This window comes from Danaus plexippus, chromosome 24 (assembly GCF_018135715.1).
Source record: "Danaus plexippus chromosome 24, MEX_DaPlex, whole genome shotgun sequence".
Lineage (NCBI taxonomy): Eukaryota > Metazoa > Arthropoda > Insecta > Lepidoptera > Nymphalidae > Danaus > Danaus plexippus.
The window spans coordinates 3,315,031-3,340,502 of record NC_083552.1 but is presented as its reverse complement, the minus strand read 5'-3'; the positions used below and the strand labels follow the sequence as shown (position 1 = coordinate 3,340,502).

Below are 25,472 nucleotides of genomic sequence, written 5' to 3'. Positions count from 1 at the left end.
TAGAATATTTTTAAAATATTTATTTATACTTATATTAGCATTAAAAAAAAATTATTACTATAGTTTATTTGTATTGATCAAGCAATGTTTGTCATCGGGTTACAGTATTACATTTTGGCATCTCTTACCAATAATAAGCGATAATTTTATTGCAATAGCAATTTTGGTTGTGAGCTGTTTATTTCAGAATTTAATCAGGCGTTTCAGAATGTGAAGTTTGCAATGCACCCACAGTTTTTGGAACGTTACCCCGACGCAAAGTGAAAATAGATTTTCTAAAGCAAACCATTTAATGATCGAAGACAGGTTCCAGGCTTACGTAAATTCTACCTTTTAAAAATAAAATTAAACAAAGTAAAATTTTTCAAACAAAAAAAATACGAGAAACGTATTCGATTAAATAAAATTAACTACATATTCATTTGATTTATGAAAGTTCAATTAAAATTAATCACTGTCTGATGAGTCCATAGTGGCTGTTGTCGTAGGTCGGTTTTCTTTAACAGCTTTTTTCAACGTAAGATAAATTTCCTTGTAGCGATTGATATTCGTAGCTACCGCCTGGGACACTTTTACACTCCATCCACTGTCAGGATCGATTTAAAAAGAAATCTCCTAGGCTTCGTCAATCAAACACATCGCTTTAGAAATTTGTTTGGAGATTAAATTTTGTTCTTTGGAGATTTCTCTTAAACAGTCACTGTCAACTTCTTCATTAGCAAAATGCAATTCCAGTTGCATTAGTTCTTCATTATAGAATTCTTGGTTGTGCGAGGTTAGCAATTCATTTATGTCGGTCTCCTCTATACCTTAAAAATTAGACTGTCTAGCTAAATTGAAAATTTCATGATTCCTGATCCATCGGCTGAATAATTTAGGTGGAAAAAAATAAATTAACCATTTTCTGATAACTCATCAACATAAACTGGGTAGCTAGGATCGTTGTCTACTAGAACCAAAGCCTTGAAGATTAAGTTTTCCTTGATGCAATAAGCAGCAGAATAGCACAAGTTGTAACCCAGTTTCTAAGTAATGATGTTGTACACTACACTACGTAATTAAAGTGAACTCTAAAATAAGCAAAACAAAGTGAAAATAAAATTGTATTAAATTTGCGTCGATTTTTAGTTAGAAAGGGAATCCCCGAATTTTGATGGCGCGTCGCAATTAAAAACAAGGGTGTTGCCTTTTTTTGTGAGAAAAAATTCGAAAACAAATTAAAGACTCGAATTCAAAACGACGCGGCTTCCAAAATCTATCGACTCACAGTGAAAATCAATAAAAATAAGCAGCGACGCAACTTCGAAAAAAACGCAAAACGAAAAGACGCAAAGCGATGTTTTGATGTACTCACTACTAACTGGCGGTATATGGAGTATTGATATGAAAGTATTAAAAATAAACTTCTTTTAATTTCAAGCAATAATTTGCTTAGCATCGGTCAGAACATTATAAATGTAAAGTAATATGTTTTTTTTTTTTCAATAAAAATAATATATGAAAAAGATTTAACACCGGTTTTTTTATAAAAATATCTTAAATATATTAAAAAATTGGGCAAGAAATGAAATTGTAATATTTTGTTATATTTATTCTTAAGAGAAATGTGAGTTATTTAAAATTTTGCAACTATAACAATAATGAAAATAATTCCTATAACTATAATAGGGAACTTCTATTAACTGATTACTTTAGAAAGTTGTATAAAAGTTATATTAAAAATGAATAAAGAATAGTTTATTATAATCAATGCTCACGTTCCTGTTTTAATGATCTCTCTAGTCCAGAGAATGTAGTTCTTATGCTTTCCAATTTTCTTTTATTAAAATTATCTTTTTTTAGTAACACAGCTTTAAAGGAATTTTAATACTCTCAAAACGAAAACTAATTTTAATTATATTGGTTGCAGTCTGCACTGATTTTAACAGTAGGTATGTAATAAATATGTACTATATATATAGAGTGCTAATTGTCGTTTTCGAGATATCACAGACACAATAAACTCATACATAAAATCCTAAACAGTTTAATAATGAATCCATCCTGGAAACTTTGAGGTGAAGTCAAAAACTATTAAGGGCGTCGTTGACTCGCTGACACTTCAAAATCTGCGTCATGTGAATGACAACAACTTCTGATAAATCGGAGGGAATTTGATTTTTAATTTTGTGCAACGTTTGCAATTGTATAACCAACTACACCTGTTTAGGACTGATAGTCTTTTATCTTACCAATACGAATAATCCAAAGTAGATATTTATAACCTCAATTAGAATATAAAAACACAAATTACATAATTTTGTTTTATGTTTTATTGAGATTCTTAACATAATATTTTAAAAAATTACATTTGAGAGTAATTTACAAAAGTTACAATATAAATATAAATAAATGCATACGATTAAAAGTAATCAGACTTATTGGTTCACGAGGAATTCTCAAACTATCTTCATTTGTTATCACCAGCTCCGGCTTGTGAATTCTGATCCTTGATCTCCTTCCTCACGGGTCCGGTCTGGGCGATGGGGACGCTTCGTTCATTCTTCGATACTGATGGCACTTTCGGAGCAATAACACTCAGCACTCCATCTGAAGACAGCCGTGACTCTACTGTGTCTGGATTACAGCCTTCCGGGAGTGCGTATCGTCTAGTGAACTGACGGGATATAAAGCCGTGTTCATCTTTCTTTTCTTCGTGTTTTCCTTCCACGACTATGTAACCGTCTGCAGTCTTCACAGTTATTTCCTCAGGTTTGAAATGCTGCACGTCCAAGTTGACTTGGAATTTATCTTTGTCCGACTTAATGGTGGATCCGACGTCCCTCGCAGCAGCCGCCATCTGACGCCAGGGTCTGTAGTAGTCTCGTGATAGTAGTGGAGACACGGCAACAGTCAGTAGATCGTCGGGAGTCAAAGATAAGCCGAAGTCCTGATCGATGATACGGTGAGGTCGTTCGTAACCCAACACGAATGGCAACAGAGACATTTTGTAGTGTAAATCACGAGTTTGTATCGCTTGAAGAATAATAGAGCAATGTAACGTCGCAGTGCTAGAGCACCAGTCTGTTTCTCGTATCGCTTTCTTGCAATGAATGCCAGCCTGACGGGTGATTACGCTTATATATTGAACGGAGCGCCATCTAGTGGGCGCTAGAATGTTCGAGAATCCGTCGTGCGAGAGGCGGGTCAAAAGAGTATTCTACTGCGTTCTAGAATTCGCATGAGGTTATATACCACGCCATCTGCTGGAGAATGGAATCTGAGACTTTATTTGTAAGATAGAATAAGCTTTTTTATGGAGGTAAAATAAAAACGTGGTGAAAAATTAAGGAAATCATTATATTTTTGGTATTAAATTTCAAGACTTCTCTTATTAAGAATAATGCTTGAATTTTAACTCTTTCCATATCATAACCAGGTTGTTAAGTAAGTCAATCTTTTTTATAGTCATATTTTTACGTTCGCATTAAAACAAAAACAATTACTTATAGTTTATTAATATTGAACAAGCGTATTGTCATCGGATAACAGCATTACTGTTATATGTTTCCTACCAATAATTAGCTGAAACTTCATTGCAATAGCAATTTTAATTGTGATTTGTTCTTTCCAAATTTTACCAAGCGTTTTATAAAGGGAAGTGTGAATGTCACTTGGATGTGGCTTCAATTTCTGGTACCTTATTTTCGTACCCAGAAACTATTTATTTCTTATATTATGTTAACCTGATAAAACACTTTATGTTTTATTTAGCCTTTTTGTGTGGTTTTGTAAGTGAACGAATTAAATGGAATAGTTTAAAAATATAAAATATAAGTATACTGTCCAAGTTGCATGGAATATTTTTTATATTTTGTAGAGGAGCTGGCTTAAAAAAAACATTACTATTCTATTCATACATTACATTCTATTAGACAAATTGGAAAAAAAAACATAGAAGCAATTATGTTTACCTAATGCTAAGAAGTAGTATCTCACTCAAAGTGTTGGTTTGCTGAAAACTCCCGATGAAGTAAGTAGCAAGGTCTGTCAGCACATGGCACTTTAGCTTAAAAGTACTCCACATAAAAGTCTACGGGAAATCATACATTTTCATTGACTATATACTGGAATGCGATAATGTTTTATTTATAACACTATTGAATTAAATTGTTGATAATACATGACCTACATCAACAGTAAGTATTGGAATTCCGATATAAAAAAGGACATTCAGACTTTAATAATAAGAGTGTATTCAGATTTATGGCCATCAGCTTATTTGATTTTTTATGTAGGCTATTTGTAACAGTTATAATTATTACAGAGAATTATATGTTTTTACCTGCATGTTATCATTTGTGACTGTTTAAAACAATATGAATGTACTATGAAACCACATTTAAAACATTCAAATAGATTTTAACTCTCAGATCAATGCTTATGATAAATAGGTACATTGAGAATAACATTTCTTTTATTTTAAATTTAACCTAACCCATATTAATGACGTTTAAATGTGTGATTTAAGTTATAGCAGCTAACAGATCCAATCTCAGTCAGTTTCATATCTCAATTACCAAAAGAACTAAGAATAATACTTTATTAGTGACAAAGTTGTGATTTATCATCCAATAGGCATATGTATTGAGTATAAGATATGGATTAGGGAGTCTGTATATTGTCATAGTATATTATTTCACTTTACGATTGATATATAAACAAGAACTTGTAAATATTGAGACGGAAAAAAAAACAAGGCTTATTTGTAGACGACGTTTTATTTAACTTTCAGGTAATAAATAATAGAGGTAGGTACTAAAATCACATATGAGGGTAATTTACAAAACTTATAAACTTAAATGCATACGATTAAAAGTAATCAGACTTATTGGTTCCCGAGGAATTCTCAAACTATCTTCATTTGTTATCACCAGCTCCGGCTTGTGAATTCTGATCCTTGATCTCCTTCCTCACGGGTCCGGTCTGGGCGATGGGGACGCTTCGTTCGTTCTTCGATACTGATGGCACTTTCGGAGCAATAACACTCAGCACTCCATCTGAAGACAGCCGCGACTCTACTGTGCCTGGATTACAACCTTCCGGGAGTGCGTATCGTCTAGTGAACTGGCGGGATATAAAGCCGTGTTCATCTTTCTTTTCTTCGTGTTTTCCTTCCACGACTATGTAACCGTCTGCAGTCTTCACAGTTATTTCCTCAGGTTTGAAATGCTGCACGTCCAAGTTGACTTGGAATTTATCTTTGTCCGACTTGATGGTGGATCCGACGTCCCTCGCAGCAGCCGCCATCTGACGCCAGGGTCTGTAGTAGTCTCGTGATAGTAATGGAGACACGGCAACAGTCAGTAGATCGTCGGGAGTCAAAGACAATCCGAAGTCCTGATCGATGATACGGTGAGGACGTTCGTAACCCAACACGAATGGCAACAGAGACATTTTGTAGTTTAAATCACGAGTTTGTATCGCTTGAAGAATAATAGAGCAATGTAAGGGCGCAGTGCTAGAGCACCAGTCTGTTTCTCGTATCGCTTTCTTGCAATGAATGCCAGCCTGACGGGTGATTACGCTTATATATTGAACGGAGCGCCATCTAGTGGGCGCTAGAATGTTCGAGAATCCGTCGTGCGAGAGGCGGTCAAAAGACATTTCTACTGAGTTCTAGAATTCACATTAAAATTGTATACCACGCCATCTAGTGGAGAGTAAAAAATTGGGATTTTATATGAGTAAACATTTATGATTTTCAGTAACATTGGGAAAAATTTTATTTTGTGTTTATATTATGAATTAATTACGAATAGATTATAAACAATGAGAAATGTGTACCCTTTTAATATTATATACAAGTTGATAATGGTAGGTCTTGCATATTATATTTTTTTTAATAATTTAGGAGAAAAACAAAATAAAATCGGTTACTTTATAGTTTAACTATACGTTATGGCTGAAAAAAATCAAAAGAATCTTTATATTTAAAGTATGCTTAAAAAATATTGAAAGGACCGTAATCTAGTGAAAACGGGAAGCTTCAAGAATCCGTCGGGCGAGCGGCGGATACAAAAATATTCCGTTCTAAAATTCACAATAAAATGGTTTACCCCGCCATCTTGTGGAAAGTAGAAAAATGGATTTGTTGGAAAAAAAAATCATAGCGACGGACACAATGAATAATCTGAATTGTAAATAATCTTCATATCAAGGGTATTAATATCTGAATATATTCATATTGTCACTTATAATTTTACTATAGTAGCTAGCGTATAAGTTTGTTATAGAGTTAGAAGCAAAGCTTTCCACTCTTTCGATATTATATGCCATGTGTAAAAGAAATTGCTCAATCAAAATTATTCTATCATTATTTCTGAGCCCCAAAACAAAATGAATTATTTTTAATGTCATTTATATCGATAGAGTTTAAATTTATTGCATTTCTGAATTGCCTCGCCACATGCTGGTGACATTACATCATCGACGAGCTTTAAAGCTTCTTGAAACATTGCAAAACTTTTATTCGCTTTTTATTATGCATGCAAAACACAACAGAAGCGTCTTTTTGACAAAATAATGTATCTTTTAATGGACCTGCAAATATTTTCTTTCATTCTAGTTGTCTGATTCTGGGATCGCATCTCATAGCTGAAGTATAATTTAAAACTCACTTTTATAAAAGCCAATGTCTGTTTTTTAGTGTAAAGAATGGTATAAGTTTTGTGTAAAGGATTGTATCATCCTAAATTTTAACTTTGAGCATTGCAACAATCACCATCCGGCATTCACCGAGGTAGCGTCAACTTGGAAAGAATTAAGAATAAAATTTGAGAAAATATAAACAAAGGAACAAAACTTAAATAATATCAATTTATTAAAATATTCAAGATAATTATAAAAATATATTTTATATGTCATCGTAATAACTAAACATTATTTTTATACTTAAAATGGTTCAATGTTATTAATAAGTCTTCGGTTCTGGTCTGCCCAAGGTAAGAATATATGTTTTATAGCTATGACACACTCCAAAAGCATCATAGCCGTAACATCAGTCCTCTGGGATCTCGATGGCTCTCTGTTGATAACACTTTTGTATATCTTTTATACGGTATACCTCTCTTTCTTGGGAGTTGTGTTTGTCGTCATACCAGCAAAAGCGTCATTTAGGTCGTCGATGTTGCTCGGTCCTGGCTGGTTTTCATTGCTGGGGGCGGATGGGGAAGCGGGCTGGACCCCTGAGGCGTTTAAGCTTTGCGTGTCCAGTAATGAATTGTTGGCGCTCGATGGAGCTGTTGTATCTTTAACCTTACTTTTAATTTCTTCAGTAAGCAAGCTGATTGGATCGACACACAGTAGATCATCTGGCAGCTGGGCGTTGGCTTCCACATACTCCGATCTTAATATTTTATAATCGAATCTGTTTCCTTTACAAGCAACGAGGCACACTGGCTTAGGCAGCTCAAGGAATGAATTGATTGTGTTCACTTTGTCTCTAAAAATTGGCTGATTCGTTAAATACACGTTCGATAATCCTGACGATTTCGCTATTTGACTTGGTATGTCTTTTTGTGGGTTGATCAACAGGGACAGTTTCCCAAATGGGGGTAAAATCCCACTTTCAGCTTTTACAATATCCTTACGTGACACTGCCATCAATGTCAGCTCAGTAATTTTCGCACCTTTCTTCTCTTTGACACTGTAACCAACGGTGTTGATATCCAAGAACACAAACGTCTCAATACTCATTGTAGCTGATGAACGACCGACTCCGTAACAAGTTTAAATCACACTGCGGAGACTACAGCGCTACCACGCGTGATGACGGATATCCAAAGATTAGAATAATATCAGAAGGTCCAACATTATTTTGTAAAAAATGTACATATAATCTTTGTTATAAAACGTTTGGAACAATTCAGATGTATGTACACTTTTAAGGTTGACTGGAGTGTTTGTCTAATATTTTCTATGTCACATACTTTGTCTTTTGATCGTATAGTATGCAAAATAACGAGTGGGCTTTTCACGCGATTGATCTTTGTAAATGAATCATAGCCAGACGTCATAACTCGTCTTACTATCGAGTGTGTATTGTGCTGTTAGCATTTGGTAGTACTCTAAATGCACTTAACTGTTTGCTTCAAATCCAAGGTTTATAGCGTCCTTTATAGTAATCAAATCAAACAGGAACCCATTTTTAAAACAAATAAGGACTAAAAGTGATTTAATACTTTTTAATGTATGCTTACCTAAAGCAGCTATTGCATGCTTTGTCTAATAAATTGTGAAGAGAATATTAAGTTCAATTCGCACTGGTGTGTGTTCTGAAGCGGATACCGAAGTATCGAGGTTTTCATTAAATCATATTTTGTTTTATTATTATTCTTAACGAGAGTGTTTATTTTATATACAGCTTCGTAATAAAGAAGTGAATAGGATATATTGCATGTGCGGAGTCTCTATATGATTTAACCTACTGTACAACTGCTGTAGCAACAAGCTGAAATAACAGATGTAGTACGTAGTTCCAATATTGGAATAAAAAAGCGTGTTATGACTTACGACAGACAAATAAAAAATGATACAGGTTATACAGGGTTAAAATTGATATAATAAAACAGATAGTGTACAAGACTGGTATATTTTATTTTTATTTCAATTCGATAACGCACGTAAATTTCCAGAGCCGAAACAGGAAACATTATATATATATATATATATATATATAATCTGTCCATCTAGCTCAACAGCGTTCATTGAAGTATTTAAAAGGGTGTGAATTAATACCTATAATATGAGTTATATTGTTTTTTTAAAACATTCCCTCAGACACACATCTGTGCTAAGTTTTGTTTATTCATATTACTAACAATCCCTTGCACAATCTATAAATCAATAACAACGTAATATCAAAAGAAAATTACCTTCACAAAGTGTTATATTTACATGTAAAAAATAATACAAAAGTTTTGCAAGTAGAAAATTCTTGGTATATTTCTTCTTTACATGATTAAGAATTTAATAAAACAAAAAAATATTTACTTTAAAATTTTATTTATTGTTTGATAATTTTAATGTACATTCAGTGTATATAAAAAACTTACAATAAAATTAACATTAATTAAAGCTAGATTGGTGGGAAAATAAACTCGCTAAGGAGTAAGACTAAAAATATACAGCTTCCTTGTAATAGACTAGGATACGTTAACATCTTATTCCATGCCTAAGAGTTGATTATTGACCATTTTCTTCACCATGGGAATTCTGATCCTTGATCTCCTTCCTCACGGGTCCGGTCTGGGCGATGGGGACGCTTCGTTCATTCTTCGATACTGATGGCACTTTCGGAGCAATAACACTCAGCACTCCATCTGAAGACAGCCGTGACTCTACTGTGTCTGGATTACAGCCTTCCGGGAGTGCGTATCGTCTAGTGAACTGACGGGATATAAAGCCGTGTTCATCTTTCTTTTCTTCGTGTTTTCCTTCCACGACTATGTAACCGTCTGCAGTCTTCACAGTTATTTCCTCAGGTTTGAAATGCTGCACGTCCAAGTTGACTTGGAATTTATCTTTGTCCGACTTGATGGTGGATCCGACGTCCCTCGCAGCAGCCGCCATCTGACGCCAGGGTCTGTAGTAGTCTCGTGATAGTAGTGGAGACACGGCAACAGTCAGTAGATCGTCGGGAGTCAAAGACAAGCCGAAGTCCTGATCGATGATACGGTGAGGACGTTCGTAACCCAACACGAATGGCAACAGAGACATTTTGTAGTTTAAATCACGAGTTTGTATCGCTTGAAGAATAATAGAGCAATGTAACGTCGCAGCGCTAGAGCACTAGTGTGTTTCTCGTATCGCTTTCTTGTAATGAATGCCGGGCTGACGGAAGATGCCGCTTATATATTCAACGGAACGCCATCTAGTGGACGCTGGAATATTCGAGAATCCGTTGTGCGAGAGGCGGGTCAAAAGAGATTTCTACTCCGTTCTAGAATGCAGATTGAAATTGTATACCCCGCCATCTAGTGGAGAGTAGGAAATGAGTTTTTTTATAACAACAAAATTTAGGAATATAACAATAGTTGTAAATTTTATAAAATGTCCGTATTTTGAAAATTAAAATCAGAATAAATAATGGAATATAAGAAAAACTTTCTTTTTATGCTTGCGATATTATATGCTAATTTGTAATGGAAGTTGACTAATGGTAGAATATTTTTAAAATATTTATTTATACTTATATTAGCATTAAAAAAAAAATTATTACTATAGTTTATTTGTATTGATCAAGCAATGTATGTCATCGGGTTACAGTATTACATTTTGGCTTCTCTTACCAATAATAAGCGATAATTTTATTGCAATAGCAATTTTACGTGTGAGCTGTTTATTTCGGAATTTAATCAGGCGTTTCAGAATGTGAAGTTTGCAATGCACCCACAGTTTTTGGAACGTTACCCCGACGCAAAGTGAAAATAGATTTTCTAAAGCAAACCATTTAATGATCGAAGACAGGTTCCAGGCTTACGTAAATTCTACCTTTTAAAAATAAAATTAAACAAAGTAAAATTTTTCAAACAAAAAAAATACGAGAAACGTATTCGATTAAATAAAATTAACTACATATTCATTTGATTTATGAAAGTTCAATTAAAATTAATCACTGTCTGATGAGTCCATAGTGGCTGTTGTCGTAGGTCGGTTTTCTTTAACAGCTTTTTTCAACGTAAGATAAATTTCCTTGTAGCGATTGATATTCGTAGCTACCGCCTGGGACACTTTTACACTCCATCCACTGTCAGGATCGATTTAAAAAGAAATCTCCTAGGCTTCGTCAATCAAACACATCGCTTTAGAAATTTGTTTGGAGATTAAATTTTGTTCTTTGGAGATTTCTCTTAAACAGTCACTGTCAACTTCTTCATTAGCAAAATGCAATTCCAGTTGCATTAGTTCTTCATTATAGAATTCTTGGTTGTGCGAGGTTAGCAATTCATTTATGTCGGTCTCCTCTATACCTTAAAAATTAGACTGTCTAGCTAAATTGAAAATTTCATGATTCCTGATCCATCGGCTGAATAATTTAGGTGGAAAAAAATAAATTAACCATTTTCTGATAACTCATCAACATAAACTGGGTAGCTAGGATCGTTGTCTACTAGAACCAAAGCCTTGAAGATTAAGTTTTCCTTGATGCAATAAGCAGCAGAATAGCACAAGTTGTAACCCAGTTTCTAAGTAATGATGTTGTACACTACACTACGTAATTAAAGTGAACTCTAAAATAAGCAAAACAAAGTGAAAATAAAATTGTATTAAATTTGCGTCGATTTTTAGTTAGAAAGGGAATCCCCGAATTTTGATGGCGCGTCGCAATTAAAAACAAGGGTGTTGCCTTTTTTTGTGAGAAAAAATTCGAAAACAAATTAAAGACTCGAATTCAAAACGACGCGGCTTCCAAAATCTATCGACTCACAGTGAAAATCAATAAAAATAAGCAGCGACGCAACTTCGAAAAAAACGCAAAACGAAAAGACGCAAAGCGATGTTTTGATGTACTCACTACTAACTGGCGGTATATGGAGTATTGATATGAAAGTATTAAAAATAAACTTCTTTTAATTTCAAGCAATAATTTGCTTAGCATCGGTCAGAACATTATAAATGTAAAGTAATATGTTTTTTTTTTTTCAATAAAAATAATATATGAAAAAGATTTAACACCGGTTTTTTTATAAAAATATCTTAAATATATTAAAAAATTGGGCAAGAAATGAAATTGTAATATTTTGTTATATTTATTCTTAAGAGAAATGTGAGTTATTTAAAATTTTGCAACTATAACAATAATGAAAATAATTCCTATAACTATAATAGGGAACTTCTATTAACTGATTACTTTAGAAAGTTGTATAAAAGTTATATTAAAAATGAATAAAGAATAGTTTATTATAATCAATGCTCACGTTCCTGTTTTAATGATCTCTCTAGTCCAGAGAATGTAGTTCTTATGCTTTCCAATTTTCTTTTATTAAAATTATCTTTTTTTAGTAACACAGCTTTAAAGGAATTTTAATACTCTCAAAACGAAAACTAATTTTAATTATATTGGTTGCAGTCTGCACTGATTTTAACAGTAGGTATGTAATAAATATGTACTATATATATAGAGTGCTAATTGTCGTTTTCGAGATATCACAGACACAATAAACTCATACATAAAATCCTAAACAGTTTAATAATGAATCCATCCTGGAAACTTTGAGGTGAAGTCAAAAACTATTAAGGGCGTCGTTGACTCGCTGACACTTCAAAATCTGCGTCATGTGAATGACAACAACTTCTGATAAATCGGAGGGAATTTGATTTTTAATTTTGTGCAACGTTTGCAATTGTATAACCAACTACACCTGTTTAGGACTGATAGTCTTTTATCTTACCAATACGAATAATCCAAAGTAGATATTTATAACCTCAATTAGAATATAAAAACACAAATTACATAATTTTGTTTTATGTTTTATTGAGATTCTTAACATAATATTTTAAAAAATTACATTTGAGAGTAATTTACAAAAGTTACAATATAAATATAAATAAATGCATACGATTAAAAGTAATCAGACTTATTGGTTCACGAGGAATTCTCAAACTATCTTCATTTGTTATCACCAGCTCCGGCTTGTGAATTCTGATCCTTGATCTCCTTCCTCACGGGTCCGGTCTGGGCGATGGGGACGCTTCGTTCATTCTTCGATACTGATGGCACTTTCGGAGCAATAACACTCAGCACTCCATCTGAAGACAGCCGTGACTCTACTGTGTCTGGATTACAGCCTTCCGGGAGTGCGTATCGTCTAGTGAACTGACGGGATATAAAGCCGTGTTCATCTTTCTTTTCTTCGTGTTTTCCTTCCACGACTATGTAACCGTCTGCAGTCTTCACAGTTATTTCCTCAGGTTTGAAATGCTGCACGTCCAAGTTGACTTGGAATTTATCTTTGTCCGACTTAATGGTGGATCCGACGTCCCTCGCAGCAGCCGCCATCTGACGCCAGGGTCTGTAGTAGTCTCGTGATAGTAGTGGAGACACGGCAACAGTCAGTAGATCGTCGGGAGTCAAAGATAAGCCGAAGTCCTGATCGATGATACGGTGAGGTCGTTCGTAACCCAACACGAATGGCAACAGAGACATTTTGTAGTGTAAATCACGAGTTTGTATCGCTTGAAGAATAATAGAGCAATGTAACGTCGCAGTGCTAGAGCACCAGTCTGTTTCTCGTATCGCTTTCTTGCAATGAATGCCAGCCTGACGGGTGATTACGCTTATATATTGAACGGAGCGCCATCTAGTGGGCGCTAGAATGTTCGAGAATCCGTCGTGCGAGAGGCGGGTCAAAAGAGTATTCTACTGCGTTCTAGAATTCGCATGAGGTTATATACCACGCCATCTGCTGGAGAATGGAATCTGAGACTTTATTTGTAAGATAGAATAAGCTTTTTTATGGAGGTAAAATAAAAACGTGGTGAAAAATTAAGGAAATCATTATATTTTTGGTATTAAATTTCAAGACTTCTCTTATTAAGAATAATGCTTGAATTTTAACTCTTTCCATATCATAACCAGGTTGTTAAGTAAGTCAATCTTTTTTATAGTCATATTTTTACGTTCGCATTAAAACAAAAACAATTACTTATAGTTTATTAATATTGAACAAGCGTATTGTCATCGGATAACAGCATTACTGTTATATGTTTCCTACCAATAATTAGCTGAAACTTCATTGCAATAGCAATTTTAATTGTGATTTGTTCTTTCCAAATTTTACCAAGCGTTTTATAAAGGGAAGTGTGAATGTCACTTGGATGTGGCTTCAATTTCTGGTACCTTATTTTCGTACCCAGAAACTATTTATTTCTTATATTATGTTAACCTGATAAAACACTTTATGTTTTATTTAGCCTTTTTGTGTGGTTTTGTAAGTGAACGAATTAAATGGAATAGTTTAAAAATATAAAATATAAGTATACTGTCCAAGTTGCATGGAATATTTTTTATATTTTGTAGAGGAGCTGGCTTAAAAAAAAACATTACTATTCTATTCATACATTACATTCTATTAGACAAATTGGAAAAAAAAACATAGAAGCAATTATGTTTACCTAATGCTAAGAAGTAGTATCTCACTCAAAGTGTTGGTTTGCTGAAAACTCCCGATGAAGTAAGTAGCAAGGTCTGTCAGCACATGGCACTTTAGCTTAAAAGTACTCCACATAAAAGTCTACGGGAAATCATACATTTTCATTGACTATATACTGGAATGCGATAATGTTTTATTTATAACACTATTGAATTAAATTGTTGATAATACATGACCTACATCAACAGTAAGTATTGGAATTCCGATATAAAAAAGGACATTCAGACTTTAATAATAAGAGTGTATTCAGATTTATGGCCATCAGCTTATTTGATTTTTTATGTAGGCTATTTGTAACAGTTATAATTATTACAGAGAATTATATGTTTTTACCTGCATGTTATCATTTGTGACTGTTTAAAACAATATGAATGTACTATGAAACCACATTTAAAACATTCAAATAGATTTTAACTCTCAGATCAATGCTTATGATAAATAGGTACATTGAGAATAACATTTCTTTTATTTTAAATTTAACCTAACCCATATTAATGACGTTTAAATGTGTGATTTAAGTTATAGCAGCTAACAGATCCAATCTCAGTCAGTTTCATATCTCAATTACCAAAAGAACTAAGAATAATACTTTATTAGTGACAAAGTTGTGATTTATCATCCAATAGGCATATGTATTGAGTATAAGATATGGATTAGGGAGTCTGTATATTGTCATAGTATATTATTTCACTTTACGATTGATATATAAACAAGAACTTGTAAATATTGAGACGGAAAAAAAGCAAAGCTTATTTGTAGACGACGTTTATTTAACTTTCAGGTAATAAATATAATAGGTAGGTACTAAAATCACATATGAGGGTTATTAACAAAACTTATAAACTTAAATGCAAACGATTAAAAGTAATCAGACTTATTGGTTCTTCCCGAGGAATTCTCAAACTATCTTCATTTGTTATCACCAGCTCCGGCTTGTGAATTCTGATCCTTGATCTCCTTCCTCACGGGTCCGGTCTGGGCGATGGGGACGCTTCGTTCATTCTTCGATACTGATGGCACTTTCGGAGCAATAACACTCAGCACTCCATCTGAAGACAGCCGTGACTCTACTGTGTCTGGATTACAGCCTTCCGGGAGTGCGTATCGTCTAGTGAACTGACGGGATATAAAGCCGTGTTCATCTTTCTTTTCTTCGTGCTTTCCTTCCACGACTATGTAACCGTCTGCAGTCTTCACAGTTATTTCCTCAGGTTTGAAATGCTGCACGTCCAAGTTGACTTGGAATTTATCTTTGTCCGACTTGATGGTGGATCCGACGTCCCTCGCAGCAGCCGCCATCTGACGCCAGGGTCTGTAGTAGTCTCGTGATAGTAGTGGAGACACGGCAACAGTGAGTAGATCGTCGGGAGTCAAAGACAAGCCGAAGTCCTGATCGATGATACGGTGAGGACGTTCGTAACCCAACACGAATGGCAACAGAGACATTTTGTAGTTTAAATCACGAGTTTGTATCCCTTGAAGAATAATAGAGCAATGTAACGTCGCAGCGCTAGAGCACTAGTGTGTTTCTCGTATCGCTTTCTTGTAATGAATGCCGGGCTGACGGATGATGCCGCTTATATATTCAATGGAACGCCATCTAGTGGACGCTGGAATATTCGAGAATCTGTTGTGCGAGAGGCGGTTTAAAAGAGAATTCTACTCTGTTCTAGAATTCACATTAAAATTGTATACCCCGCCATCTACCAGACAGTAGCTAAATACAGGACTTTTATTGTAACTAAACGCTTTTATTGATTAGTTATTGTTTTTGATGATTATATACAACATTTTCATGCGTTTTATTTTAATATTATTCATTCAATTGTTTGTTTATTCTTAGTTTTTTAATGTTTATCCTGAAAATAATACTTATTTTTGATTAAAACGACGTCTGGAAGTTCAATGTAGAAGTCGTAGAAAGCTCTTAAATAATATCTGAGTGACTTTGAAGTGTGACATATATTTTCTACTTATTTCGTGTGAAACTGAAGTAGCTCCTTTTCCTCCTTGATCTCCCTATTTTTAAGAATGGTCCTAACTAATATTTAAAAACTGAGATTTTAAGTGTTTCTGCTATATATATAAATACTAGTGACGATTGAGGAGTGTCAGATATTTTAACGAGTCGCCTCTTCTGTAAGGATGTAAACTTATAATATGATCAGAATAATAACTCGTTTAAGAGTTAAGACGCATAGGATGCACCAATATATTATACTAAGACTTTGGTTAGCGGTTTCTTCCGATGTTCCATCACATCGCAGGACACTGCCTGAGGACAGGGAATTAATATCTTCAAAGGCAGTTTTTTCTTATTTCTCATATTGAGATATTATTTTTGTAAAAAAAAATATTAACTTTTGAGCAGAATAAACGTTCCTTATTTAATTAATTATGGTGTGGATGTATGTATTCTATACCTTAAGTAAAATTTTGAATTCATTAGATAAGGCAACATTGTGCTGATTTTAATTTTAATTGACTCAACAACTATGAATATCGATCGCACATCAACATTGAAATGGCCGTGGAATTTGTCACAAGATTGTTTACTATTTTGTATTTGATAGTATTTACCAAATAACTATCAAAATGTTATGTTACTTTCTAAGTCGAAATATACAATGTTTCGATGAAAACATTTACGATTTTTTAATTTAAAAGTTATCACTTTTAGGGATTTTACAATACGGACTTTATAAATTCTCCCAACTGAATGACTATTTGAAGTTTCTAGTAAAGTATAGAATAGAAGGAAAAATATTATCTGATGTTTGTCAAATCTGTTTATATTAAAATTATTCCATACGGTGTTACAATTAACGGCTGCCGAAAAGAGTTTTCCAATCCATTTCTTAAACACTTTATAGACATCAACGGGAGGACAAAGAGACTTAAATTACCAGAAAGTTAAATTAAAGTTAAAATTAATAAATTTCTTAACGGGGAAACATTTTTTTTAGAATCTTTCAGTTCTTTTCATGTTTCTGTTAATCTGATTCTGCACATAATAAGTGATAACTGTTTCTTATTTGGCTTTGAGAAATATTCAATTACGATACCTGTTATAACATAGAGATTCCTAAAAGTTTGAAATGAGTGAGTATAAAAGATAAAAATAAAATGACAAAGTAACAAGTTTCAGTATTTCCTTTAACTTTTTCAGTATTAAAACTTTCCGTGGGCCTAAAGTTATATATAAAAAAATATATGCCCAATTGGTCGAGCTATTTTTAAGTTATGTGCTTGGTAACGTCAAATTTTATTTATATAAGATGTTGTAACATTTACAATTATAACAAAGAATAACTTTATTATCTTTTTTTGTAAATATTTAAACCAAAACAAGTGTACCATGAAAACAGGTTCAAAAGATTGAAATAGATTTGATCTCAGATAAATCCTGATAATTTATAGGTACATTGAATTTAACAATGCTTATATTTAAAATAAGAGAAAGGTCGTTTATTTTAGGCGGGTCTTAGAATTTATTTTACACGGATAAGGACCCGTATTTATGACTTTTAAATGGATGAGTTAAGTTAAAACATCTAACAGATCCAATCTCAGTCAGTTTTATATCTCCACTACCAAAAGAACTCAGAATAATACTTTACTAGTGACAAAGTTGTGATTTATCATCCAATAGGCATATGTATTGTGTATAAGATATGGATTAGGGAGTCTGTATATTGTCAGAGTATATTATTTCACTATACGACTGATATATAAACAAGAACTTGTAAACATTGAGACGGAAAAAAAGCAAAGCTTATTTGTAGACGACGTTTTATTTAACTTTCAGGTAATAAATAATAGAGGTAGGTACTAAAATCACATATGAGGGTTATTTACAAAACTTATAAACTTAAATGCATACGATTAAAAGTAATCAGACTTATTGGTTCACGAGGAATTCTCAAACTATCTTCATTTATTATCACCAGCTCCGGCTTGTGAATTCTGATCCTTGATCTCCTTCCTCACGGGTCCGGTCTGGGCGATGGGGACGCTTCGTTCGTTCTTCGATACTGATGGCACTTTCGGAGCAATAACACTCAGCACTCCATCCGAAGACAGCCGTGACTCTACTGTGTCTGGATTACAGCCTTCCGGGAGTGCGTATCGTCTCGTGAACTGACGGGATATAAAGCCGTGTTCATCTTTCTTTTCTTCGTGTTTTCCTTCCACGACTATGTAACCGTCTGCAGTCTTCACAGTTATTTCCTCAGGTTTGAAATGCTGCACGTCCAAGTTGATTTGGAATTTATCTTTGTCCGATTTGATGGTGGATCCGACGTCCCTCGCAGCAGCCGCCATCTGACGCCAGGGTCTGTAGTAGTCTCGTGATAGTAGTGGAGACACGGCAACAGTCAGTAGATCGTCGGGAGTCAAAGACAAGCCGAAGTCCTGATCGATGATACGGTGAGGTCGTTCGTAACCCAACACGAATGGCAACAGAGACATTTTGTAGTTTAAATCACGAGTTTGTATCCCTTGAAGAATAATAGAGCAATGTAACGTCGCAGCGCTAGAGCACTAGTGTGTTTCTCGTATCGCTTTCTTGTAATGAATGCCGGGCTGACGGATGATTACGCTTATATATTCAATGGAACGCCATCTAGTGGACGCTAGAATATTCGAGAATCTGTTGTGCGAGAGGCGGTCAAAAGACATTTCTACTGAGTTCTAGAATTCACATTAAAATTGTCTATCACGCCATCTAGTGGAGAGTAAAAAATTTTGATTTTATATGAGTAAACATTTATGATTTTCAGTAACATTGAGAAAAACTTTATTTTGTGTTTATATTATGAATTAATTACGAATAGATTATAAACAATGAGAAATGTGTACCCTTTTCATATTATATACAAGTTGATAATGGTAGGTCTTGCATATTATATTTTTTTTAATAATTTAGGAGAAAAACAAAATAAAATCGGTTACTTTATAGTTTAACTAGACGTTATGGCTGAAAAAAATCAAAAGAATCTTTATATTTAAAGTATGCTTAAAAAATATTGAAAGGACCGTAATCTAGTGAAAATGGGAAGCTTCAAGAATCCGTCGAGCGAGCGGCGGATACAAAAATATTCCGTTCTAAAATTCACAATAAAATGGTTTACCCCGCCATCTTGTGGAAAGTAGAAAAATGGATTTATTGGAAAAAAAATCATAGCGACGGACACAATGAATAATCTGAATTGTAAATAATCTTCATATCAAGGGTATTAATATCTGAATATATTCATATTGTCACTTATAATTTTACTATAGTAGCTAGCGTATAAGTTTGTTATAGAGTTAGAAGCAAAGCTTTCCACTCTTTCGATATTATATGCCATGTGTAAAAGAAATTGCTCAATCAAAATTATTCTATCATTATTTCTGAGCCCCAAAACAAAATGAATTATTTTTAATGTCATTTATATCGATAGAGTTTAAATTTATTGCATTTCTGAATTGCCTCGCCACATGCTGGTGACATTACATCATCGACGAGCTTTGAAGCTTCTTGAAACATTGCAAAACTTTTATTCGCTTTTTATTATGCATGCAAAACACAACAGAAGCGTCTTTTTGACAAAACAATGTATCTTTTAATGGACCTGCAAATATTTTCTTTCATTCTAGTTGTCTGATTCTGGAATCGCATCTTATAGCTGAAGTATAATTTAAAACTCACTTTTATAAAAGCCAATGTCTGTTTTTTAGTGTAAAGAATGGTATCAGTTTTGTGTAAAGGATTGTATCATCCTAAATTTTAACTTTGAGCATTGCAACAATCACCATCCGGCATTCACCGAGGTAGCGTCAACTTGGAGAGAATTAAAAATAAAATTTGAGACAATATAAACAAAGGAACAAAACTTAAATAATATCAATTTATTAAAATATTCAAGATAATTATAAAAATATATTTTATATGTCATCGTAATAATTAAACACTATTTTTATACTTAAAATGGTTCAATGTTATTAATAAGTCTTCGGTTCTGGTCTGCCCAAGGTAAGAATACATGTTTTATAGCTATGACACACTCCAAAAGCATCATAGCCGTAACATCAGTCCTCTGGGATCTCGATGGCTCTCTGTTGATAACACTTTTGTATATCTTTTGTACGGTATACCTCTCTTTCTTGGGAGTTGTGTTTGTCGTCATACCAGCGAAAGCGTCATTTAGGTCGTCGACGTTGCTTGGTCCTGGCTGGTTTTCATTGCTAGGGGCTGATGGGGAAGCGGGCTGGACCCCTGAGGCGTTTAAGCTTTGCGTGTCCAGTAATGAATTATTGGCGCTCGATGGAGCTGTTGTTTCTTTAACCTTACTTTTAATTTCTTCAGTAAGCAAGCTGATTGGATCGACACACAGTAGATCATCTGGCAGCTGGGCGTTGGCTTCCACATACTCCGATCTTAATATTTTATAATCGAATCTGTTTCCTTTACAAGCAACGAGGCACACTGGCTTAGGCAGCTCAAGGAATGAATTGATTGTGTTCACTTTGTCTCTAAAAATTGGCTGATTCGTTAAATACACGTTCGATAATCCTGACGATTTCGCTATTTGACTTGGTATGTCTTTTTGTGGGTTGATCAACAGGGACAGTTTCCCAAAGGGGGGTAAAGTCCCACTTTCAGCTGTTATAATATCCTTACGTGACACTGCCATCAATGTCAGCTCAGTAATTTTAGCACCTTTCTTCTCTTTGACACTGTAACCAACGGTGTTGATATCCAAGAACACAAACGTCTCAATACTCATTGTAGCTGATGAACGACCGACTCCGTAACAAGTTTAAATCACACTGCGGAGACTACAGCGCTACCACGCGTGATGACGGATATCCAAAGATTAGAATAATATCAGAAGGTCCAACATTATTTTGTAAAAAATGTACATACAATAAATCTTTGTTATAAAACATTTGGAACAATTCAGATGTATGTACACTTTTAAGGTTGACTGGAGTGTTTGTCTAATATTTTCTATGTCACATACTTTGTCTTTTGATCGTATAGTATGCAAAATAACGAGTGAGCTTTTCACGCGATTGATCTTTGTAAATGAATCACAGCCAGTCGTCATAACTCGTCTTACTATCGAGTGTGTATTGTGCTGTTAGCATTTGGTAGTACTCTAAATGCACTTAACTGTTTGCTTCAAATCCAAGGTTTATAGCGTCCTTTATATTAATCAAATCAAACAGGAACCCATTTTTAAAACAAATAAGGACTAAAAGTGATTTAATACTTTTTAATGTATGCTTACCTAAAGCAGCTATTGCATGCTTTGTCTAATAAATTGTGAAGAGAATATTAAGTTCAATTCGCACTAGAGTGTGTTCTGAAGCGGATACCGAAGTATCGAGGTTTTCATTAAATCATATTTTGTTGTATTATTATTCTTAACGAGAGTGTTTATTTTATATACAGCCTCGTAATAAAGATGTGAATAGGATATATTGCATGTGCGGAGTCTCTATATGATTTAACCTACTGTACAACTGCTATAGCAACAAGCTGAAATAACAGATGTAGTACGTAGTTCCAATACTGGAATAAAACAGCGTGTTATGACTTGTGACAGACAAATAAAAAATGATACAGGTTATACAGGGTTAAAATTTATATAATAAAACAGATAGTGTACAAGACTGGTATATTTTATGTTTATTTCAATCCGATAACGCACATAAATTTCCGGAGCCGAAACAGACAGACAGATAATATATATATATATATATATATATATATATATATATATTTTTATATATATATATATATATATATATATTATATCTGTCTGTCTAGCTCAGCAGCGTTCATTGAAGTATTTAAAAGGGTGTGAATTAATACCTATAATATGAGTTATATTGTTTTTTTGAAACATTCCATCAGACACCCATCTGTACTACTAAGTTTTGTTTATTTATATTACTAACAATCCCTTGGACAATCTATCAATCAATAGCAACGTAATATCAAAAGAAAATTACCTTCACAAAGTGTTATATTAACTGTAAAAAATAATACAAAAGTTTTGCAAGTAGAAAATTCTTGGTATAATTCTTCTTTAAATGATTAAGAATTCAATAAAATAAAAAAGTATTTACTTTAAAGTTTTATTTATTGTTTGATAATTTAATGTACATTCAGTGTATATAAAAAACTTACAATAAAATTAACATTAATTAAAGCTAGATTGGTGGGAAAATAAACTCGCTAAGGAGTAAGACTAAAAATATACAGCTTCCTTGTAATAGACTAGGATACGTTAACATCTTATTCCATGCCTAAGAGTTGATTATTGACCATTTTCTTCACCATGGGAATCCTGATCCTTGATCTCCTTCCTCACGGGTCCGGTCTGGGCGATGGGGACGCTTCGTTCATTCTTCGATACTGATGGCACTTTCGGAGCAATAATACTCAGCACTCCGTCTGAAGACAGCCGTGACTCTACTGTGTCTGGATTACAGCCTTCCGGGAGTGCGTATCGTCTAGTGAACTGACGGGATATAAAGCCGTGTTCATCTTTCTTTTCTTCGTGTTTTCCTTCCACGACTATGTAACCGTCTGCAGTCTTCACAGTTATTTCCTCAGGTTTGAAATGCTGCACGTCTAAGTTGACTTGGAATTTATCTTTGTCCGACTTGATGGTGGATCCGACGTCCCTCGCAGCAGCCGTCATCTGACGCCAGGGTCTGTAGTAGTCTCGTGATAGTAGTGGAGACACGGCAACGGTCAGTAGATCGTCGGGAGTCAAAGACAAGCCGAAGTCCTGATCGATGAGACGGTGAGGTCGTTCGTAACCCAACACGAATGGCAACAGAGACATTTTGTAGTTTAAATCACGAGTTTGTATCGCTTGAAGAATAATAGAGCAATGTAACGTCGCAGCGCTAGAGCACTAGTGTGTTTCTCGTATCGCTTTCTTGCAATGAATGCCAGCCTAAAGGCTGACGCAGCTTATATATTGAAAGGAACGCCATCTAGTGGACCCTAGAATTTTCGAGAATCCGTCGTACGAGAATCGGTTCAAAGAGATTTCTACTTCGTTCTAGAATGCAGATTGAAATTGTATACCCCGCCATCTAGTGGAGAGTAGTATCTGAGGTTTTTTTTGTAAGTGGTAAAACTTATTTACGGACGTAACACACAACGTGGACAAAATTTAAGAAAATCATTATATTACTGGTAATTAATCTATTGACGTTTTAAATTATGAGAAATGCTTACTTTTTACTCTCTCATTATTGTTGCCAGTTTGTTACGGAATTCAATAGTAGATTCTTATTATATAGTTTAATTTTTATGCTAGCAATAAAATAATAACAATCACTAAGTTTATTTATATGTTCAATCAATGTGTGTTATTCATTGTGTAATGTAATTTTTACCATAAATGCACTTATAGTCATTTGATTACATTAGTGCTCTTAGACAATAGATAGCAATTGTTATTGTGAGTTGCTTATTTCGGAATTTAATCAGGCGTTTTCTAAGTGAAGTCTGCAATAATCACTTATTTCGGGCGGTAAATTCAGTTCTTGCTTTAGTCCGCGATTCCGCTCGCGTAAACATTAAGTTGTTCTCTGTCACTACAGCTACTGAATTCCAACTGCACTTCATAAATTTTGGCCTCGGAATTGGGATTGGGATAGGGATAGCGATAAAAGTAAAAAAATAGCACTACGGCCACTGTGCCCCAACTGCACTTCATAGTACCACCCGTGTATTTCAGGATCGGGATGAAATAATTTATGAGCTGATTATTAAAATAATGGGTAGAAACGATACAATAATGTGGTGTGCAATTAAACCTGCGTAATTTCGGCATTGGTATTCGAGATCGGCATAAAGGGTCGCCTACGTCCTCAAGGTTGCATCTTTCTTTATACCAAAATTCATCAAGATCGGTTCAGGGGTTCAGGCGTGAAAACGTAGCAGACAGATAGACAGACAGAGATACTTTTGCAATAATAATATCAGTAAGGATATTTGGTAAGGAATAAAAATAACATATTTTTTTATTTGAATTGCTTTTCTTCGAGTACAACTATGTAATAATGGTTTTTATTTGTGTGTATTATTTAAGGGACTCATGAAAAGGATTTAACTCAAGGTTTAAATGAAATTTTTTAAAATATATTTAAAAATAAGACAATGGTACGAAATGCAAATATATTTTTTAAATTATTTTTGAGTTACTAACAATTTTTACAACTTTGTATAACAATAATGAAAACAATTCCTATACCTATAATAGGGGACTTCTTTTAACTGATTACTTTAGAAAGTCGAATAAAAGTTATATTAAAAAAAAATAAAGAATAGTTTATTATAATCAATGCTCACGTTCCTGTTTTAATGATCTCTCTAGTTCAGAGAATGTAGTTCTTGTGCTTTTCAATTTTCTTTTATTAAAATTATCTTTTTTTAGTAACACAGCTTTAAAGGAATTTTGCTTCTCTCAAAACGAAAACTAATTTTAATTATATTGGTTGCAGTTTGCACTGATTTCAACAGTAGGTATGTAATAAATATGTACTTATATATATCTAGAGTGCCAAGTATCGATTTCGAGATATCACAGACAATGAAAATTATATGTAAGTATAACAATCATGAAAGTTTAATAATCTTTCAATCATGAAAACGTTTTGAGACGAAGACAAAACATATTAGGGCGTCGTTGATACTTCAAGATCGGCGTCATGTCAATGAGAAAAAACTTCTGATTAAATCGGAAGGAATTTGATATTTAACGTCATGGTTGCAATTGTATAACAAACTGGAATTGATGATTCTGTGTAAGTTTGAAAAAAAAATTTTTTTTCTTCACTTTTTTGCTTCATAAACTTTAAACGCGTTTTTCTCTAAACTACTTTTTCAAATTCCGTGTTCACTGCCATTTGAAAACTACTCGACCGATTCATTTCAAATTTTGTACACATTGTCTTCATATAAAATACCTCCCCCCTACGTTTAGTAAAATTTTTTTTAACATTAAAGGTTTTTCCCACCCACAAAATGGCGGAATTTTTAGTCGAAAATAACGGTTCACACCTTAGATGGCCGCCAAAAATTTTTAAATTAAAAAAAAATAATAAAAGAACGTTGGGGGGGTAGATTTGTTTATAATTTGCCTAAATTTTTATCGTTTTTCATTTTCAGATAATTTCCGGCCTAGTTACAGTGAAAACCGCAAATTGTTTTTTTTTTTCAAGACGTCCTGGGGGAAGCTCTGTCACGGGTTAATGGTTAAA

The 25,472-nt window shown here is 33.9% G+C and overlaps 9 protein-coding genes across 9 annotated transcripts; all 9 read right to left on the bottom strand.

Moving 5' to 3' along the window:
- Nucleotides 1-2,289: 2,289 nt before the first annotated feature.
- LOC133319527 (protein lethal(2)essential for life-like) lies at nucleotides 2,290-3,052 on the bottom strand. Its single transcript, XM_061524397.1, has one exon. It carries the CDS (start codon nucleotides 2,984-2,986, stop codon nucleotides 2,450-2,452), a length of 537 nt encoding a protein of 178 aa, XP_061380381.1. The 5' UTR covers nucleotides 2,987-3,052; the 3' UTR covers nucleotides 2,290-2,449.
- Nucleotides 3,053-4,741: 1,689 nt separating this feature from the next.
- On the bottom strand, nucleotides 4,742-5,513 carry LOC133319536 (protein lethal(2)essential for life-like). Its single transcript, XM_061524404.1, has one exon. It carries the CDS (start codon nucleotides 5,434-5,436, stop codon nucleotides 4,900-4,902), a length of 537 nt encoding a protein of 178 aa, XP_061380388.1. The 5' UTR covers nucleotides 5,437-5,513; the 3' UTR covers nucleotides 4,742-4,899.
- Nucleotides 5,514-7,092: 1,579 nt separating this feature from the next.
- Nucleotides 7,093-7,737, bottom strand: LOC133319542 (three-prime repair exonuclease 1-like). Its single transcript, XM_061524432.1, has one exon. It carries the CDS (start codon nucleotides 7,735-7,737, stop codon nucleotides 7,093-7,095), a length of 645 nt encoding a protein of 214 aa, XP_061380416.1.
- A 1,291-nt stretch (nucleotides 7,738-9,028) lies between these two features.
- On the bottom strand, nucleotides 9,029-9,866 carry LOC116775997 (protein lethal(2)essential for life-like). Its single transcript, XM_061524361.1, has one exon. It carries the CDS (start codon nucleotides 9,757-9,759, stop codon nucleotides 9,226-9,228), a length of 534 nt encoding a protein of 177 aa, XP_061380345.1. The 5' UTR covers nucleotides 9,760-9,866; the 3' UTR covers nucleotides 9,029-9,225.
- A 2,626-nt stretch (nucleotides 9,867-12,492) lies between these two features.
- LOC116775954 (protein lethal(2)essential for life-like) lies at nucleotides 12,493-13,259 on the bottom strand. The gene has a single exon (XM_032669023.2). The coding sequence runs from the start codon at nucleotides 13,187-13,189 to the stop codon at nucleotides 12,653-12,655; it is 537 nt and encodes a 178-aa protein (XP_032524914.1). The 5' UTR covers nucleotides 13,190-13,259; the 3' UTR covers nucleotides 12,493-12,652.
- Nucleotides 13,260-14,944: 1,685 nt separating this feature from the next.
- LOC133319528 (protein lethal(2)essential for life-like) lies at nucleotides 14,945-15,756 on the bottom strand. Its single transcript, XM_061524398.1, has one exon. The coding sequence runs from the start codon at nucleotides 15,639-15,641 to the stop codon at nucleotides 15,105-15,107; it is 537 nt and encodes a 178-aa protein (XP_061380382.1). The 5' UTR covers nucleotides 15,642-15,756; the 3' UTR covers nucleotides 14,945-15,104.
- A 2,214-nt stretch (nucleotides 15,757-17,970) lies between these two features.
- Nucleotides 17,971-18,767, bottom strand: LOC133319531 (protein lethal(2)essential for life-like). The gene has a single exon (XM_061524401.1). It carries the CDS (start codon nucleotides 18,663-18,665, stop codon nucleotides 18,129-18,131), a length of 537 nt encoding a protein of 178 aa, XP_061380385.1. The 5' UTR covers nucleotides 18,666-18,767; the 3' UTR covers nucleotides 17,971-18,128.
- Nucleotides 18,768-20,072: 1,305 nt separating this feature from the next.
- On the bottom strand, nucleotides 20,073-21,022 carry LOC116775965 (three-prime repair exonuclease 1-like). The gene has a single exon (XM_061524417.1). It carries the CDS (start codon nucleotides 20,963-20,965, stop codon nucleotides 20,162-20,164), a length of 804 nt encoding a protein of 267 aa, XP_061380401.1. The 5' UTR covers nucleotides 20,966-21,022; the 3' UTR covers nucleotides 20,073-20,161.
- Nucleotides 21,023-22,309: 1,287 nt separating this feature from the next.
- LOC133319530 (protein lethal(2)essential for life-like) lies at nucleotides 22,310-23,139 on the bottom strand. The gene has a single exon (XM_061524400.1). The coding sequence runs from the start codon at nucleotides 23,039-23,041 to the stop codon at nucleotides 22,508-22,510; it is 534 nt and encodes a 177-aa protein (XP_061380384.1). The 5' UTR covers nucleotides 23,042-23,139; the 3' UTR covers nucleotides 22,310-22,507.
- Nucleotides 23,140-25,472: the final 2,333 nt, after the last annotated feature.